Source organism: Scleropages formosus, chromosome 9 (genome assembly GCF_900964775.1).
Source record: "Scleropages formosus chromosome 9, fSclFor1.1, whole genome shotgun sequence".
NCBI classification, from domain to species: Eukaryota; Metazoa; Chordata; class Actinopteri; order Osteoglossiformes; family Osteoglossidae; genus Scleropages; species Scleropages formosus.
In genome coordinates, this window is record NC_041814.1 from 25,691,204 (window position 1) to 25,711,996 (window position 20,793).

A 20,793-nucleotide genomic window follows, 5' to 3' on the forward strand; every position below is an offset into this window, starting at 1 on the left:
TTTCTCTGAACTCAGGCTGGCTTTTGGATTCATTCGTGATTTCAGAGCTCGGGAAATGAAACCTAAGACTCGTGTTCTTCTCTTCCTGGATGGAACCTCCACGTCGCTCTAATGTCATGCAGCGCAGACTGCTGTAGTGACTCATTGTGGCTAACCAGGTTTCTTCTATAAGGCCTGTGAGAAAGTCAGGTATTGTCAAAACCTTGCATCTGAAAGTGACTAAGTGCTTTTCACATTACATTTCGTTTCCACTCTCCCAGCCCTTAGCGTTATATACCGAGTTGAAGAGTCTCCTTTTACCCAGAGCTGTGCTGCTGCATTCTGGTCATACTGTGGGTTATTGCTGATGTGTTATAATATTCAACTGAAAACTTAATTGTTGATCTGTGGTATAGAGTGTCCAGCTTGTTTGGATACCTCTTTGTGTGTTTTTCTGTGAGTGGCCCTGTGTGATGATCTGTCTAATAGGCTGTTACCCACCGTGGTCCAGTGTGATGATAAAATGGATAGGCGATGAGCCACTTTGGTCCAATGTTACGATCGCAGGGATAGGCTAAGACTCATTGTGGTCCAGTGTAACGATTACTGAGGGAGGCTGTGACCCACCGTCATCAAGCGGGATGTTCAAATCGATCGGCTACGACCTGTCGTGCGGGGCCGAGAGAACCGAGACGGCAGGACCCAAGTGCGCCAAGTGCGGAGTCATTCGTCTGGATTCGGGGGATAAGGCAAGTTCTCGGAGTCGGGGAAAGGCGGACGGTCGGTCGATCGGCGGTCGGAGTTAGAGCGAGGATCCGTGGACGAGGTCAGGGGGCGAAGCGAAAGGTCGGTCGGTCGGTCTGCGGTCGGCGTCGGAACGAAGATCCGCGGACGCGGTCGGGAAACAATGCGAAGGGATGAAAACCGGAAGACGAGAACGGAGAACAAGTGTTGAGTGCGCACCGGACGTCACAAAGGAGGGCGGTTGTCTCTGACGAGATTCCGCAAAGGTACGGGAGCTGAGGAGGGTCTTTTAATGGGCGAGCAGTTAGTCGGGTGCTGGACAAGAGTCGGGTGCTGTCGGTTTAGTCGTGGGCGTGGGCGTGACATGACCCACTTTGGTCCAATGTGACAATCGCAGCAATAGGCAATGATCCACTGTGGTCCAGTGTGATGATCGACTGGATAGGTTATGAGGCACTTTGGTCCAATGTTATGATCGCAGGGATAGGCTATGACCCATTGTGGTCCAGTGTAATGATTACTGAGAGAGGCTGTGACCCACCGTCATCCAGTGGGATTATTGCTGGAATAGGTGTTTCTTTCATGTGCAAATATTCCTGTAACAGAGTATTGTAACGCAGTGGGTGGCTTGGTGTCACAGTGGACCGTGCTGCTGCCTCACATGGACGTTCTGTGGTTTCCACCCATAGTCCAACAACATGTGTTTCAGGTGAACTGGTGAATCTAAATTGCCCTGTGTGTGTGTGCGTGTGTGTGTGCGTGCGCTACATTGTTATAGATGGATGAATGATTGCATCAGGTTTACCGTAGTGTATCTTGTGTTGCAAGTCACCTTGGATAGAGCAGACATTGCATGTTGCTTTGGAGAAAAGTGCTGCTAAAAGAGTGAGTGTTTTACGGTGTGGGACACATATTTTACATTTGCAATGTATGTATACAAGTGTAACAAACACATATACAGTGTGGGAGTGTTTAATCACAATCTCATTTCAGTACTATCTGTAACTGCAGAATATTTTGCAGCACGGCATTATGGGAATTAAAATTGTTGCCACAAAAACATTTCAGCATTGTACCGTAACAATAAACGTATAAATAAATATATAATAGAAAAAATAGAATGCATGCATAATGAAAGATTTCAAGATTCACCCAAGGCATTTATTCTTTTCACCTTAATGTTCTCAGTGCTGGAGGAATATCCATTAAGAGCTACTATGAATTATGGTTGCCAGGCAACCGAGGAGAGCTTGTAGCTGCAGCAAAGAATGAAAATAGCTGTTAGACGGAATGAATTTTTTTTTTTCTCGGCATTAGCCTGTTGAAACTGCCTTTTCTTGTGGAACATAAAGTGCATTTATTTGTCTCATGCATTTTTTACTAGGAAATTATTTCAGTTCCAGGGGCTTGAATCGCTTTGCCACAGAAGATATTTGATTTTAATGTGTTTTACTAAAATAAGCAGGGGAGGAAAAGGGGATTTTGCTTCTGAGCGGACTCGCCGAACCGCGCTCCGTGGCCCCCTTTTTTTTTTTTTTAAAGGGAAATATAAACTTGTTCAATGCATGTTAGGGTTTCGGACTTTGAAACTCAAAGGAATACATTAGGCAAACGGAGCATGAATCGTGTTGATATAAACTGAAAGGTCCCGTGAAAAGGAGTCAGATGAAGATGCTGTCATTGACCAAATCGTAGCCGCTGTCATGCATGAATTTATTTGCTCTGAAAGACGGGATTTGGCCCTTTTCTCACAACGTTAACAAAAGCGACATTGTGCGTGCGGTTTGAGGATGTGACTATTCTGCTCACTCTTTATTCATGTGCTTCGCAGTGAATGTGTTTGATTAACTGTTTGGTATCCGGAGCGATGCGCACGCACACAAGTGTCTTTCTGCACCTCGCGCTCCCTATGAAACGAGAAAACAAATGAGCTGCCAGTCGAGCGGAGAAGCGGAGGGCCTGCGGAGGGACTGCGGAGTGATGCGTTCTTACCCTCGGTCACAGACTCGCATCTGAACCACATCTTAGGGTGGGAAAAAAAAAGCAAAAAAACTATTCTGTTTTACTTTATGTCCTGATTATGGCATAAAATTGGAATATTCACCCTGCGCTTCTCGCTTCTTGCCGTTTCCAGTGTTTATAATAGAGGGCATTTTTTATGTCTAGTGCCACTTCAGGATATTATTTATGTTTTACTTTTTTCATTGTGCAGCAGGCTCTTTATTACAGTCTCCTGCCTCTTTTTTATCTCGCAGCCGACGATGTACGCAGGGAAGATGACGGGCTGCTGGGCCTTTGTTATTAGACAGAAAAAAAAAGTACTTATCACCAGATCGTTTATTTATTTCAGAGTATTTGCACAGACCTTGTTCAATCAGTTCTGCAATCTGCTGTCCGCGGAGAAAACGTAACGTAACCGGACCACATGGAGACGCTTGTCTTGTTTACTAAATACTTCAACTATACATTATATATATGTCACATGTGTGTGTGTGTGTTATATGTACATATATGTACACACACATATATTTTTTTCTTTAAATACCAAAACAGAAAAACAAACTGATTTTCCATCCCTCCGTCCTTTGTGCCATTTTCCTCTCTATCAACAGATTATAAACTTGGAACACTGACGTTTTTCATTTTCAATGGAATATTTATTTCCCCTCATAATTAAAGTTTTAAATTTTAACGTACGCTGACGTCTCGAGCCTCCTTGAAGCTTCCCAGTATTTTCATCCATAGTGTGGCACGTTGATGTAAAGCGTCTGCTAAATGAATGCGCGTCGATCCAAATTACACGTGGTGCAGTTTAGTGAAATCAGTGCGCGGCAGTCAAGAATGGATTTTAAAGAGAAATCCCAGGAGGTGTCCGGCTCAGATGAAAATAGGCCAATATATAAGTGCGCGTGCAGATTTGTAAGTTCCCGCAAATGAAGAATATAGTTATCGCGGGTATTATAATAGAGATCCGGCAGCAGCTACAGACCGAATGGTTCATCTAAGATCCCGGTGAGTGGTCCCCCCACCCGGCAAGGTCTCATGTAATTAACTTCATGTGACAAAGGCCTTTGTTCAGCTCTTGCGTTAATGAAAACAAGAGAAATTAATTTGGCCTCCGATGAGCCGGTTTGAAACATCAAGAAATATTCCTTTTTCTGCTCCTTCCTGGAAAATTTAATTGATATATATGTGACACGCACGAAAAAAGAAAGCTTTCTCGAGTTTTCAGGCTGAAAAGCTGGAGGATGACACTGATACGTCTTGTGATTTGAAATAATAATTATGATGATAATAATAATAATAATAATAATAATAATAATAATACTGGAATGAAGGGAATTTGACTGCCGAGCATTGGTCAGCAGAAACGAAAGCGTTCTGCCTTTTGTCATGTAAAGCGTGAAGGTGCCACAGAGGCCACCTTTAGGGGTTCTGCTGTTGACCTTGTCACCTCACTGCTTTTTAATATTCCGCCACCTTTGTTCTCCATATAGAGGAGATTAATGGCGCGCCTCAATGAGGAATACAATCTGGCCCGCTCTGGGGACACGGATTATTCGATATGTTCACAGGGCAGAACTGGAGGCCTTCATCCATGGGCGTCTCTCGGTTGCGTCTCTCCAGCCGCTGCAGATAAACTCCGCTTCTTTTTTAGAAAGCATTTCTCGCTGTTTCAAAACACAAAGCGACTCACTTCCTTCCATAACTTAGACAGTGTCTTTTGTAGGTTGCTGTTTTTTTTTTTTTTTTTTTTTTTTTTTTTTAACTAGGCTGCTTCTATCTGGTGGTTCAAACCATTCCACTCATTGTGAACCGCAAGAGGATCTGACTTAACGTTTGAGTCATGTAACAAACAAATTCACGAGAAACGGAGACGCCCTTATCGGTACGTCAGTCAGGCAACGGCATTATGATGCGATATGGAAAATATGTTTCTTTTTCCATTTCGTGCGCGTGAATTTCAACACGGACGGAGAATCTGAACGTCAAGGTAGAATTTGTGGAACAATATACAGATGATAAAGCAAATATTGATACAAATATTAAGAAATATCAAACTACCCTCAGCAGAACTTGTGCTGGGACTAGCTCATTATGCCATTTCAGCTGTTTATTTGCTTTTAACCTTAAAATAAGTGTATGAAAGTATGAATTCACATAAAATAAGCAAGTTCGAACTCTAAATGTAAATCTCATTAAGATCCAATTATAGGGATGTCGTACTTGAAGATGCCCAGTACCAAGATACTGGAATAACTGAAGAGTGTTTTTGGATTTTATATGTTATTTAGGAAAGCAGTACAGAGGGCTGCTTGGGGGAATTAAACCGTGTTCCCAAAAAGTGCATCATACATAAAAAAAAAAAAAATAAATAATAATAATAATAATAATTTATTGCACTTCCGGACAACACAGAAGACTTTGTGTTTGGTGGAGATGAACGAGCCTCCAGTTTTCACGCATGGCGGAATGGATCAAGATGCTGTTACCTAATGATTGATCAAATTGGTGACACACGGAGTCCCGAAGCATGGAGACCGAGTGCGCGGCGTTGCCCGGCAGGGCTCCCCATTGTCCATCTGCTCCCTCCGTCACCGCCGTCGTTTTCTTACCCGTATAGAATTACGACGGTGGGGAGAGGCTCGGAGAAGACGGCTAGAGCGCCGCTGAAAGGAGGCATTAATCTAATAAGAAGTCCGCAGTAATGAAAGGTTTGCGCCTCCATGCTGACTGGAAATGTTAGTTCAAGGTGACTCTGAACCACGGAGATGATGCTGTCTCACATGGTAGTCAAAAAGGAAAAATGGGTTTCTCTACGGAGTACCCCTAAGGCCCCTTTCACAACTTATTGTAATTATCCCTTTCGGGGGAAAGTGCCGGAAACAGGAAATGATGCGTCACTTTTATTACTTCTTCTGTGTTTTCCTAGTCGTGCCAAGTGCACTCGTCATTCAGAAGTGTTCTTGGACATGATACATGTTGTTGCTCTTATTTTGAATGTCATTTATCCTGCATTGCTCACAAGTTTTTGCTTGTATAATATTGGACCAGTTCATATTTGTTTATTTAGCAGACACTTTTCTCCAAATCGACTTCCAATGAACTCTATGTAGTGTTATCAGCCCACACACCTTATTCACCATGGTGACTTACACTGCTAGATACACTGCTTACAATGGGTCACTCATTCATACATCAGTAGAACACACACACTCTCTCTGTCCCCTGAACAGCACGTCTTTGGACTGTGGGAGGAAACCAGAGCACCCGGAGGAAACCCACACAGACACAGGGAGAACATGCAAGCTCCACACAGACTGAGCGGGGATCGAACCCACATCCTCTCGCACCACACAGGTGCTGCTAGACAGCAGCACTACTTGCTGTGCCCCCCTGCCGACCGATACCGGTTTATGATTTCATATTTAATATTCACTTACAGCTAGAGTTGCTCTGGAGAGCCTTTCTCGAGGGTTATGATGGCAGCTCCCAAATCAGAATTAAATGTTTCGCCATCAACTCACATAACACAACTCGCAGTTTCTTAACCTTTACAGCATCCCGAAATGATATGTATTTTTTACACAAGTGATGCATTTTTTAGCAAAGCTGTTGAGTTTACAAACAGCTGAAAGATGCAATAGCAGAAGGACTTATAACCTTGAACCTGAAACCAGAAGTCACATGCGTAACTTGTTAACCACTTTGCTCCCCCTTATATAAGATGCTTGTTGAGGGCAAAAAGCAAGTGGTGAATCGAAAGAGCCGCCGTGCCGCACCTCCGCCTGCCCGGCCGGTTCGATGGAGCGCGGGGCTGACGGTGCCGAGCCGGCGTCTCTACCGTTGACCTCTTTATGGGGTTCAGTCATGCGTTGAGTTCTTCATCATCCGTTCACAGCTAAAGGTATTATTGCGTTGAGGTCCCGTGGAAGAAGTACGACTCAACGGGGGAGTTTGACCACAGCTTGAACTGAGTAGCGCTCCATTATGCATCTGGAGACTGGAACCAAGAGCAATGCCTTCCCCTTCCACGCTGAGAATCGAGCGTAGGCTGCGGCAGTTACCGGAAACGCTCCCTCTCTTTATTTGGGATATTTCCTTTGAAATGGGAAACATCTTTCGCTGGAGATGAAAATACTCTGACCCCTTTGTTTGCTCACTCGCAGGTCTGAGAATGTGCTTCTGTGCTCCTGCTTCTCGCTTTCCCGCCTTGGAGCAGAAGCGAGAACCGTACGGCGGCGTATTTTGAAGACTTTGTATCGCGGTCACGTGGAGCGAACGAGCGCGGCCGAAACTGCCCGAGCCCCGCGCGGGTATTAGCGTAGCGAGCGGTGGCAAGCCGCGGTGCCGCGCCAACATTCTCTTCTCGTTGAAGATGCCCGCGGGTCCCACGCAGGATCGTGTTGGAAGTGCTGGGTGCACTTAAACACTGTTTGGGTTCTACCTTGCGGAAAAAACAGTTTCCACACCTTGGGAGTGAAATCGCTGCGCGGGTGGAAGCGAAAGGGGTTGCGGCCTCTCCTGTCTCGGCGATTCTGCCAGTCTCCGAGTCGCCCGCCATGGCGCACCCCCCTGTCCCTTGGAGGCACGCGTGTGGAAAGTGACACTACCGGCTAATCAAAGTGTCCTTAATTGCCTCCTGATGTCATTCCAGGTAAATTCTTGGGGCTGCGAGAATAGCAGGTTTAGAACCATTGTTTACACATAGCAGGCTGGTTGTCATGACAACAAAGCAGGTGTCAGCTGCCTCCTTACTCAGCTCGCATACAGTAAGGGGCCGCGCCAGGCCTTCTGGCGGTATTCGGAGCCGCCTCGTCACACTCCGTGACTGGGGCGGGGGAGGGCCTCCCGTGGCTGGCGCGAACCCAAGCCTTGCGGGATTTGAGCGAAGGGGTCCGGGGGCCGTGAAAAGTGCAGCGGAGCTGCTGGTGGAGCTCCCATCAGGACCTCCCGTCACGGCGCCGAGGCTCGCCGCCGACGCGCTCGTGTAAACGTCTGGATCGCGGAGCCGGGGGGAGCGCCTCTCTAATCGCGCACGTGCGTCTGCATATTTTACCTTTACATTTATTCATTTAGCAGACGTTCGTCACCACAGCGACGCGCATCTCGCGGGAAATACAATGAGTTCATTACATCGACAGAAAGAGAGACTTACATGCAGACGCGCGATTCTAAAGTACACTTAGGGTTAGTTGCTTTTCCGCCACACGAACCAACGTTCATCACACGTGTAGCCGCGTGAAGCTTTATCCCTTATTCAACGATTGCAATCAGAATTTTCCTCAATCTTCTCTCCGGAACCGGATCCAAAGTCGCAGAGCCAAATGCGCCGAGGTTCCCTAAACGGCGGTTCAGAGCGTTTCTTCTCGGCCCCGCAGATGCAGGAGATGGCGAACTCCGACTCGTCCCGATACGGCAGCCGCCCGCAGATGGAGGCCTTGAGGCCTAGAATCCAGTCGGTGATGATGCAGCCCGGTCAGCTGTCCACCATCAACCAGTCGCAGCTCGGCGCTCAGCTCGGCCTGAGCGGGAACGGCGTGCCCCACAATTCCCCGTCGCCGCCGGGAAGCAAGTCGGCGACCCCGTCGCCGTCCAGCTCGGTGCACGAAGACGAAACGGACGAATCGTTGAAGGTAAACCCCGGAGGCGTTCAAAACTAAAATAAGAAATCGCTGCGAGTAACCGAATTTGCCAAAAAGTAATTTCCAAACCCATTGTGTCATTGCCCGATTATCCTAAAAACACCCCTGCCGTGCAAGTCTTGCATTTGCTCATCACTTTATGAACTGATTTTTTTTTTTTTTGTTCTTATGTTTTCGGTATGTTCAACCAATGCAAAACGCACCAAATTTGCAAGTAATGAAGAGCTTATGCCGGCTGTTATTAAAAATTTTACAAAGATAAGCCTACTCGAAACCTCAGGGTGCTCAGAGAAATGATGTGTCTGTCAAAGTGAGTCATATTTGACCTTTAGGACATTTATCAAATAACCGTTATTTCCCAAAGCTCCGACCGGCTTGTGTGCACAACGTCCCCATTGTTCTGAATATTTTTTTTTGAAAGTGTAAAATGACCTTTATTTGAACGTCTTATTCCGTCTGAATTTTCAAAATGTGTGAACTAAGCGTGTTTTAAGCCGTTCCTTCTGGAAAACTGAACAAATCGGGATTTTTGAGCGAAATATTTTTAGTATCTCGCGCCGCTAGTCGGTAGTGAAGAATCGTATGGCGTCAGTCCCGGGTTCCCTGTTATTATCTCAGTGTAACTTAATTATCTGGAAAAGCGAAATGTGTCGGGAGGCAAATAAAAGAGGCGACATCCATCATTTCCTCGAGCGTAAACGGTGGCTTCGGTCTTTAAAATTCCGAGAAAGAATCCCGGAACCCGGAAAAGAAGGACCGGAACAGTTCGAGCTTCTCCTTTTAACGCGTTGGACTTTTTCTTTTTAAGACTTTTTCTCTTCATTTGAAATGAATTTAATGAGTTCCGTGACAGAATTCATTACGTCGTTATTCCCGATATCTTTAGGCTTCCATCTTTTATTCAGCGCTCCGCGTCACCTTGTTGAGAAGAGCGCTGCTTAAAAATAAATTGACTGGAATTTCGTACCGCGTGTTCCGTCGATTCAGAGTTGAAATTTTTCCCCGTGTGTACATGCTGCCTTTTCTGGAGTTATTATCGTTAAGTCATCGGGTATCTTTCTCGGGGCCGTGTCACATTGTACCCTACTATATTTAGACCTGGAAGAGAGTTCTGCAGATCCGTTTGTTTGAAAGAAACTCTCGACATAATGTTCTCTTACCCCGTCTTTTCTAAGGATCGTTTGTATGTAGTGTTTGACAACCAGCAAAACCCTTAATGCAGCTCTACAGGTTCCCGGCGGATCCGTCTTTTTTTTTTTTTTTTTTTTTTTTTATTTGGAAACACGTCTAGACAATAAAGCGAGAGAGAGGATGAACCGATTTCCCTTTCATCGTGTAGTTTTCCTGAGCACGAACGTGGCCGTCAACGGGCGTCGGGCGCAGAAACAAGCCCGTCGCTCGAGCGCTCCCCTTTTACCGTAAATTGAGGTTATCTCGTTCGGCGGATTCCGACTCTTCCGCGAAAGCTCTCGTCCGTCGTCCCTTCGTAGTTTTGCTGAAAAGTGGCGTCTTGCGCATTTCGTTTCGTTTCAGGCAAACGGAGCGGAGAAGAGGCCGGCCGCAGACGCGGCGAAAAAACCCAAGACGCCCAAGAAGAAGAAGAAGAAGGACCCCAACGAGCCGCAGAAGCCCGTGTCCGCCTACGCGCTCTTCTTCCGCGACACGCAGGCCGCCATCAAGGGGCAGAACCCCAACGCCACCTTTGGCGAAGTTTCCAAAATCGTGGCCTCCATGTGGGACGGCCTGGGTGAAGAACAGAAACAGGTACTTTCCACTCCCGTTGCAGATGACTGCTTTTTAACTAAGTGCACCGTGGTATCGTCCGTTAACAGGGTAACGCTGGGTACAGGGACGCGCTTCGGTTCCGTCAGCCCGTTCCAAGTGCGGTAAAAAAGCTCCTTTTCCAACCTCATCTGCAGATCAGACCTTTACTCGGCGACGCGCGGTTTTTCCATTATTATTTAAAATCTGCTTTCATACAATACCTTAGATTTACACTAATTTACGGTCTTTTTTCCCCCCCAAGCACAGTTTAAGTTCAGTCTCTTCGGGATACAACAAAAATCCCGGCAAAAAACCGAAGCCGTTGAGGAAGTGAATAAAATAATACATTTATCACTGGAGAACACATATCTATATTTTAAATGTATATTTCATTTAGAAAAGGGGTGTTTGCTGAAGAACGCTGTGCCGTCGTCCCGGAGACCCTTTGGTACCCATTTGGCGCCATTATGTCGGGTAACTCGATCGCGGGGTACATGACACACGTGTGGATGGCGATGATAAATTATCAGAGTGTCCCTGAACCAGGTCGGGGTGCTCTCAAGGCCGCCCACACCCCCAGATCAAAGTCGGTCACGCGAAGGACGCCTCCGTCTTCTCTTCTGCGGATCTTCTCGCCGACCTCTCGTTTTACTCCCCGCCGACGTATAGAGGAGCGCTGAGAATCCACAATGGACCGGGTAATGGGGGTCAAGAACCCTCGCTTGGGACTCTGCAGGCTCAGGCCCGGTAGCTGCGGCCTGCGCTCACACACCACATAACACACTCTTCACAGAGTTCCTCCGGCAGAGACAAACGTCTCAGTAACACACACTTTTTTTTTTTTTTTTTTTTGCCACAAGCAGTCTGCTGGCCAGATCCAGTTTTCCTCGATGTGGCTGCAGGCAGAGGACACACACACAAACACACACACACGCACGCACGCAGAAGCTGTAAAAACAGTTCGGCAGTACACTCGGTTTCTATTATGGTGTAATATTATTATGTAATGTTAAAAACCAGCTTCATCCTTCTGGACAGCTTGTATTACTCAGTTTGCAAGTACTGAAAGTCACCCAGTGGGCAAGGCTGAACTTTGCGTGCGTCGTCTCGCCCTCGGCGTCCCGTTTTCCGTGAACCCGTTGCGGTGGGGGCGCACGTGCATCGTGAAAAAAATAAAGGGACGGCGCTCACACCTCTCATCTAAGGATCGCTGAGCTGCGTGCGAACAAATGCAGTCGGGAAAACAAAGTCTCTGCCGTTGGGTCCCATCCCTTCGACGTTCTTGTTACGATAAAAGAGAAGAGCTCCAGCGGCAGATGGGAAAGGCCCGTGAAGTTGTGTTTGTCTGGTCCCCCTCGCGATGTAATTAACGTGGCAAAATGGAAAACGATCGTTTTTCCCTGCGCGGGGAGGTTAATTTGCCGCAATTATAAGCCCGTCCCCCAGAATTAAAAGCGGCAGGGAGACGACGAGGCGGAATCGCCCTCAAGGGGCGTCCCCCGCTCCCCGAAGCACGGCGAGCGCTGCCTCCTCGGAGCCCGTGGCCCAGAGACCGCATTAATTATATGTCCTGTCGAGTCAGTCAAATGGCGCTTTGCCATCTCCTGCCGTCCCCTCTGCGGCCAGAGACGCCGCGCGGCGGCTCCTCTTGTTTCCGACGGCACTTGAGAAGCTAATTAGAGAGCGAATCGGCCTCTTCTGGAGGTCCTGCGCTCTATGAGAATAATTTACTGTTCTAGAACAAGTGAACTAATTGATGGCATTGGAGCCACCTGTTCTAGAAGAACTCAACTGTTTAGTGGGAATAAATTCTTCTAGAAGAGCTGAGCTGTTCAGTGAGATTATGTCCATGTGTTCTGGGCTGTTCAATGAGATTGAGTTGACCTGTTCTCAGTGACTTAGACTTTTTTAGTGGGAATAACTTTTAATTCTGTAAGAACTGGGCTAATTACTGAGATTAAATCAACCTGTTCCAGACGAGCTGGGCTGTTCAGTGGGAATAAATTTTCATTCTAGGTTATTTAGTAACCCAGTATAAACTATAATTTATTTTATTTATAAATTATCATTCTAGAAGAAGTGGACTACTTAATGAGATTAAATCCACCTTTTCTCAAAGAACTGGACTGTTCAGTGGGAATAAATTATCATTCTAGAAGATCTGGAGTTTTCAGTAATGTGTTATTTACTTTATTTAATTTACTACAGCACTTTGCAGAAGGGTTAGGCACTTAGATGTTTCACAAAAAAAAAAAATAAATAGTTTTAGACGGTTATTTAATGTCTTATGCATTAGTGTCAATGGGAAAGAGCATATTTTAGATTTCCAAGCATTCCTTTTGCAAAAAGTTACGGTATTACAATAACGGTTTTGTATGTCGTTAAAGAAAGAAAGTATACACACACACACACACACACACACACACACACACACACACTGTCTGAGATCGCTTGTCCTGAGCAGGGTAGCAGCGAACCAGAGCCTAACCCGGCAACACAGGGCACAAGGCCGGAGGGGGAGGGGACACACCCAGGACGGGACGCCAGTCCATCGCAAGGCACCCCAAGCGGAACTCGAACCCCAGACCGGGCCAAGCCTGCCGCGACCCTGCTTGGGACGAGCGGTTGTTGATAGCGGATGGTTACTAAACTTTATAGGAGCTGTATTAATTAAGAGCATTATTTTTGGAATCATTCTCACTTTACAGCTTTTTTTCCCCCACCAAGTGCCTAAAACTTTTGCACAGTACTGTATATTTCTTCAGGTTTACTTGTTGTACTTGTTCCGCGTGTGCATACTCTTCTCTATCAATTATTGCCTTTGAAAGTATTACTCTATTATATATTTTATTCAGAGTCTGTTATGGATATAGCTAGCTAAACATAGCATGATGAGACTTAAAGATGCCACTGTGTGTAACCGTACTGAAAGGGTTATGACAAAATGAGTAAAATGCGCTGCCAACTCGGCGCAGTCTCGACTACAGTGGTGTCGGTCATACAGCATAAATATTTTATTCGTTTATAACGGGTCCCGTTAATAGAAATGTTTGATGTCCAATGACAGACAATTGGATTTGATGGGGGTTTGGGGGGGGGGGACCCATAACTTATGACAGGGTGATATTGAAACACTTCATGACAAGAACAATTGCTGAGCATGGTGCACGTTTTAATATGCCGTTCCAATTAAGTCTTTAAATAAGACTCTTTTGAAGTGTCAAAATGACAAGATAATAATCATCCGTGCGGAAAAATTAGTAGACCTGTCTGCTGGAAAGAACAAAGAAACATTTTAATCACCCCAAGAAAGGCAATATTTAACAATATTCTCTGTCGCCTGTCACATATAAAAACATTTAAGAAATCATACCAGTTGGCCGCTTTGCGGCACGTGCAATTTCGGCATTTAAATGCACTTTATCACTGAGTTTCTGTCCCCCATCGGAGGAACGTTGAAAACTGTCAGTACCGCCTTTGATTATTAAATATAAGGTCTGTCCGGTGTGTCCGGAAAGGTACGTGACTTTTGGATTGGCAGAATTTTAGCAAAGAAAGAGCTTTTCCGGAGATACCGTCGCCTTTATGCAGGGAAAATTTTGACGGCTGCACGTGGATTGTTTACCAGATGTCGCCACGGCGTCATTTCCGCCAGCGGATGTTGGGTTCTGCGTCACCGTTGTTCCGCTAACAGGTGTTTGAGGCAATTAAAGAGCTGCTTTCTGGTCACTGTTTGCAGTTGTACAAGAAGAAAACCGAAGCTGCCAAGAAGGAGTACCTGAAACAGCTGGCTGCATACAGAGCGAGTCTCGTTTCCAAGGTGGGCGGGCGGGCGTGTGTGTGTGTGTGTGTGTGTGTGTGTGTGTGTGTGTGTGTGTGTGTGTGTGTGTGTGTGTGTGTGTGTGAAGGCCACTCTGTGGGAGACACAGCACAGTCCAGATCTCCTACTTTCCTCCATTGCAGTTCAAAAACTCTTTTACAAAGGAGATCCAAAGGTTACTGCTTTAAAATAATAAGTGAATAAAAAAAAAAAAAGTCACCAAATTCGACTTTGGAAATATGCCAAACGTGCCAGTCTTTGTACAACCATCAAAATCAAACCAAATATCTGGCAGAAAAAGGTGACACACATAGCAAGTTTTCCAGCTGCGATGTCTTGGTGCAGACTTCTCAGCATCACGGGGCACCGAACCTGCACCCTGTAATCCTGTCGGGGTGCGAGGGGTGCTGTGCGGGGGGCCCTGTGTACAGGGGGAGCTCCATTTACGATTAAGTCATGGCTTCATGTGTCCGTCAGGAAGTGGCACGTTGTGTCCTTGAGTGCGAGTGCCAGTGTATCCAGTGAATGTCACATTGTGCACGTGTGGGGTGAAGTAGCTACTACTCAATACTTATGAATATACAATAAATATGGCTTTGTGTGGTTTGTGTGGCTCAAAATTACATTATTAAAATAAACATTTAAATAAATAATACGTAATTTGACTGAACGTAATTGAAAAGCAGAGTGTCGGTGCTGTGCCGGGGGTGGCATGTGGTACCATGTGACTGGAGTGGCATGGATGGAGGATCGTGATGCTGTTTCCTGGGACCTCTTGCAGAGCTACAGCGAGCCTGCGGAGGCGAAGACGAGCCAGGCCTCTCAGATGTTGGGCCCCAAACCGCCGCTGTTCTCAGGTTCGACGCAGCCTCACCCGGGGCTTTACATGGGGCATCCGTACCACCCGCAGGCAGCCCTCCACCAAGCTCTGCCACGAAGCATCGCCCCCAAGCCCGGCGCGCCCATGCCCCCGGCAGTCACCATGGCGGGCATGGCGGCATCATCGCCCCCGCCGGCTCCGCCGCCTCCACCGCAGCTCCAGATCAGCCCTCCGCTGCGACAGCACCGCGGGCTCCCGCCGCAGCACGCGCCCCTCGCCATGCAACCGCAGCAGCAACTTGCTGGACATCAGATGGGACTGCACTCGCCGTCCATGCCGCAGGTCCGTACTCCCCGCCACGAAGCAGGAACGTGAGCCACGCGAAGCTGTATTTGCAATATAAAACATGCAGTTGTTATCATAAAACAATTAAAGGTGAAGAATGACAGCAGAGCAGCAGTGGGCAGCAGAGGCTAAAGATGCAGAATGCTGATCCAGTGCACTGTGTTTGGGTCTGCAGCCGGTGCTCTTTTCCACTCTCCATCATTTTAGATGAATGAATGAATGAATGAATGAGCCCTAGACATATGTATCTCCATGTAACTGCTATTTTGTATTCCAGTCCAGCTAGAGCAGGTTTTGAACTTGTTTTTCCGCTTCTAGACAACTAACATCGGTGCAGATAAACAGCCAGTATGTAATGATCAAAAAATTGGCATTTGGCTAAAAGTCATAGGTTTAATTCCCAGGAGACGAAGGACTTTTGAGATCATGAACAACTTAGTGGAGACTAACCTTTCAGTAAATTTTCAGCTGTGAGTATGTGTAAAACTGCAAGTTGCACTGAATAGGGATGTCTGGTACCCTGAAGACTAATGCAACGATGTTATAAAATAAAAATCATACATGTTTCCAGCAAAGGACCTCAGATTTTCTACGTTCGGCTTTCATCTTGCCTTTTCTTGGCTGGCAGAGACATTAGGTACATTACAGTAGCTTTTTTCTTTTCCACAGTCATGGTTTCCATGGGGTCAGTTAATGAAATCCCTCAACCGTTGACCAAAATAAATTTTCTAATTAATCCTTTATGATTTATCTGCTCTGGCTTTTTTACAGTCCTATCTAGGATCACAGACTCTTAGCATGACCGATATGGTTGCATGTGAGGAGAGTCTATAAATATTCATAGGGTGTGTAAGTGTGGGGTGTGTGTAGTTGGAATGGTTTCATTTCATTTTTCACCATTTCCAGCCTTCCGCTCTGTGCCTTGCACTACGGAAGAGGTCAAGAAAGAAATCATTAATAACTGTCAGATTGCTTCATAACCCTATGGAAAAATCTGTGTCTATAGATGAGACAGATTTTCAATTTTCCCCTCGTAATAAACAGATGCATTAGGATTTGGATGCAATTTAAGGTTGCAAAAGGAAAAAAAAAACAACAACATTGAGATTGATGAATACATCAGTTGGGGAGACAAAAATATCCTGGTATCTGATGAAAACCTCTCTTCACACAGACAGGAAATGAAATTAGTTCCCATGTGAAGTGGTGGGACAGTGATGGGGATGGGGGCAGGGATGGGGATGGGGACGGGGGTGGGGGTGGCTGCTTGCTTTGGCTACAGGTCCTCTAGTGCTGGGTGCTCACAGCCAGGAGGCACGGTTAAGGTAACAGAAATCTAATTAAAGAGCAAATGACCCCTTTGACATCAAATTAATCTTTATCAGTACCTCCTCCTTCCACTTTCTCCTAGAGCACTTGGGCGCCGGGCCTTAAACGTGTGGCCCTTTTTTGTAAGGAAACGCCAGGTTTGGTGTGAGGCTCACACCGAGATGTACGACGGGATTGCCGGTGCTGCGTTTAATTAACGGGCAGCGCTATTAATCTGCACCTAATATTGCAAATTCTCCTTCATGAATGAAAATAGAGAGCAGAAACATTCATTTAGGACTTCACTGGGCCAGTGATTATATTAAAAATCATAGTTTTTTCTTAAACTTTTAGGTCTGCCATCACTAATGATATCTATGAACTTTAACTCAGGTATTTACATATATATGTATTTATGTATTTGGTGCCACTTTGTTCAAGTGACAGTTTTTTAAAAATCTGAACCAACTTTTTTAATAATCAGTATTAGTTCTTCAAAAATAATTGAAATTACCTTGCACCTTTTACCTCTGATTACTCATGCCAGTCTCTTACAATTTCAGTTTTGGTTTCAACAATTTCCTGCCGTAGAATATGTAGTCATATATAATAATGAATTACTTTTTGTTATGCAAGTTAAATACATTTTCCCCCAGTATAACAGGCACTCAGATAATGAGAACTCACACTCATGCGCACATGTAATTTGTACCCTATAATTCGAATAATAAACTGTCAACTCACCCTCATGAGAAATGGAATTGCAATATGAGGCTTGGTTAAGCATCTCACAAGGTAAACAGCCCCCCCCCCCCATCCCTAAAGTGGCATTGCTTCTCCTGCACATCTCAGTTGTCCTGCAGCTGTGTGACGGCTCTTGGAAACCTCATGAGCGTTTGTCATAGTGTAAAACCACCAAGTGTAATAATAATGAGTCGTTCAGCAAAACATTTTAAGGAAAATGTAAAAAGAAGCGGAAAAGGCAAAAGAAAGCTTTACTTAAAAATTTCAAGTGATTTATGTCAAATTTATTTGTATGAATTTTATGTCAGATTTTGTGAATGGCACAGCAAAGACGGGTTACGGGCGTTACGAGTGATTGCGCTCATTAAATCGGTGCGTTAGTCTATTAATTGCCTTGTTAATTAGTGTTCTAACAATCTGGACTTGATGTTGAATTAGATTTCCCCCATATTTAAAGGATGAGGCAGAAATAGTGCATGTGTGGTGGAAAACATGGGTGAAACTTTAATGGTGCCGTGTGTGAGATTGCTTCTGGGGCTCTTAGGATTCTGCATTCAGACAGCAAACTCCTACTCAAAACATGCGTTGTGCAAATAATCATAAAGGCATTTAATGTTATGTAATAAAAAAAAAAAAAATGACTGGATGCTGTATTTTGCACAGATGGTTTGGTCTGAACTAAGAGAAATACTAATATTGCTAAATGAATATTCTAATGGAATAAATTAATTGTGATTGGATCAAACAAAGAAGGCATTCTAGGTAATCCTGTATTATATACTTGTATTTAATTGTATGTCAATAACCACTTCCCCAAAGGTGATGCACACAATGTTATTAATCAAATAATTAACAATAAATAACTGAATTACATCGCTTTAATAAAGAACGGACATCATTATGGACAGAGGATATAGGAATTCAATTACGTCCAAAATTATTTCATTACCAGATGGGTTCTTGCGGGTTTTCAAACTCGTTACAATTTGAAAAACAAGTGCATTCAGTATAAATCACTTCCCAAAAAAAAGTTAAATGTCCATATTTGAATATGAAAAGCTCATTGTGCGCTTTGGTACTGAGGGGGATTTTACAGAGCACTACTGTATTCATACACATAGTAGCTACCTGAATGAATTCGAGTGCCAATTTATCACTCCCCGGCATACAAATTAAGTGTTGGGCAGCCATTTTTTTAAGTTTTTTTAAATCACATGGATTAGAGAGTAAATTTGTCTGGAGTCCAATTTTAGATTACCGCGTTACTCCTTGTATGGCTGTGTCAGTCTTTGGAGAGAGAGGGAGAAGTGCTTAAACTACGCCTTGCTTATCCCACTTGGAGTCCTAAGCTCCTTCCCTCAGATCTTGCCTTTATATCAGTCGTAAACCCAGCATAGTATAATAATCCTCCTCCATTCTGCATATTTGTGAGGAGCAAACAAAAAAGGAGGGAAAAAAAATGTGGTTCAACTTTGGTTCGCTAAGGCAGGGAGAGCCATACAAAAAGACAGATGGTCCCTTTGTGATAAAATGAAGGAGAAGAATTTGGAGGAACAATGTGTGAATAGGTAGAATCTCAAAGAGGGGAGGAAAAAACGCAAGCCACCTGCTGCTGTGCTCTTTCAGCGAGCTTCTCTTGTGTACCGCTGGGATTAACTTCCTTTTCACGTCTCTTTCTTCGGATAAGTACAGGAAAAGTCTTGAAATTAAAAGATCTGCGCCACTTTTTCCCTAGTCCTCTGTAATGTTAATTACATATTTATAATTATATATTATCATTGCTTGTCTCCCACTATATATATATATGTGTACAGTACAGAGCAACAGAGCACGTGGCTGAAGTATATGCGGCGATAATGAGAGCGATCTGAAAGCACGCAGGTGAAATAGAGAGATGCCTGTACTCCTGTGACGTGAACAGGTGTTGCCGGGCGCCGCTGTCGTCGCGCCAAATCGACAGGCTTCCCGCCACCGGTCCGTCCCCAAAGCGCTGACGCCCGCCGTCCGCGCGTCTTCCCGTGCCGCGTTCTCAGTACGTTCGCTGTGTTCCCGCACAGGGTTTTCCTCTCCAGGCCGAGTTCCAGAACATCCTGAACTGCGCGGGCCCCGGGGGCCAGGCCCTGTCCCCGGCGATGGACTACGTGCGTTCGGGTTGCCGGAACCCCCCCGCGCAGGGCGTGGAGTGGAGCGGCGAATACTGCGGCAACGGGTGGGTGGCGGCGAGAGGCCCTCCTCTGTGTCTCCGCTCGTACGCTGACCCTAACCCCAGCTGAGGAAGAGCGCAACTCATCAGACTCGTAATCGAAATCATAACGATGCCGCAAAATGACTGCGATAAAATTACGGGACTGGCCAGAGAAGCTTTTCCAGCCCTCCCGAAATTGACTCGGCGAAGTGCGTAGCCCCTGTGTCGCCAAGGAGCTCTGTACTCTTTGGGAAAACACACACACACATTTTCAGAACCGCTTGTCCCAGACGGGGTCACGGGGAACCGGAGCCTACCCGGTAACACAGGGCATAAGGCCGGAGGGGGAAGGGGACACACCCAGGACGGGACGCCAGTCCGTCACAAGGCACCCCAAGCGGGACTCGAACCCCAGACCCACCGGAGAGCAGGACTGTGGTCCAACCCACTGCGCCACCGCACCCCCCTTTGGGAAAACAGCAGTGCAGTAACTGTGGTAAAAAAACTTAAAGCCCAAGGAGGCTCCTGCTGCCGTACTCTACTCTTAAGAAGGCGCTTAATCGGAGTCCAAGTCAGGTTTTTCAAATGCAGACAAGGAGCTGCATGGCAACTGATGGCCTAATATATTTACGAAAATACTGTTTATTCCAAAGTCATCATAGCTGAAAATTGCATTAAGCGCAGCGTGTGTTCGTGCCAAATTGTGGCGCATACTAAAACGAGACTAATAATATGTGCGGTGTTCTTGTGACCCCCCGTGACCCATTTTCATAATCGCTTTTTTTTATAAGTCACTCCTGCTGGTCAGATAACCATAAAATAATCCACATTTGACATTTAGTTTAATTAAAGTTGCTGCCCAAGCAATAACAAATTTCAGAAAAAAGAACAAATTGACAAGTGCGTGTGCGTTCGTGTAATTGTAATGTTTTTATTTATTTTTTTGTGTGTTTCACTTCTTTCTTCTCGCAGGAGCCTCCAGAGAGACAAAGCGCTGTACCTCACCTGATGGGGAGCAGAGCGATCGTTCCTCGTGTCACAGAGCCTCTGGAAACCTCCATCGCCTCGACTGTTCGCGTCTTCATCTCAACGCAGATCTGCTCGCCGAGCACTTATGACTCTTTAATGTACAGCTGAACGTTTTGAGGACGGCCACGAATGGAGAAAGAAAAAGATAAAAAAAAAATAAAAAATAAAAAAAAACAACAAAATGCAGAACTTGCTTTTTTTTTTTTTTTTTCCAATGAACGGAGAAGAAAAAAAAATAACAACCCCCATGAAACTGCGACCGGAAAGAATTTGGAGAGAACCATGTATTTAATTGGTTTTTGCCGTGAGGGTTGTGTTAGCAAACAGCCTTAGAAACTAGTGTTTTGAGAAAAGAAATTCCAGAGTTCTCTCGTTCGCTTAAAAATTGATGTTCCTACAAACTACTAAA

The 20,793-nt window shown here is 45.5% G+C and overlaps 1 protein-coding gene across 2 annotated transcripts in view; it reads left to right on the top strand.

Annotated features, from left to right (window-relative positions):
• tox (thymocyte selection-associated high mobility group box) overlaps positions 1-20,565 on the top strand; it is a 75,995-nt gene extending 55,430 nt beyond the window's left edge. For both annotated transcript variants that reach the window (XM_029254504.1, XM_029254505.1), the window contains exons 5-10: positions 8,106-8,360; positions 9,903-10,133; positions 13,873-13,953; positions 14,735-15,115; positions 19,228-19,379; positions 20,328-20,565. In XM_029254504.1, the coding sequence (XP_029110337.1) occupies positions 8,106-8,360; positions 9,903-10,133; positions 13,873-13,953; positions 14,735-15,115; positions 19,228-19,379; positions 20,328-20,364 (1,137 nt within the window). In that variant the 3' untranslated portion in view covers positions 20,365-20,565. The remainder of the gene's footprint in view (positions 1-8,105; positions 8,361-9,902; positions 10,134-13,872; positions 13,954-14,734; positions 15,116-19,227; positions 19,380-20,327) is intronic.
• The last annotated feature ends 228 nt before the right edge of the window (positions 20,566-20,793 follow it).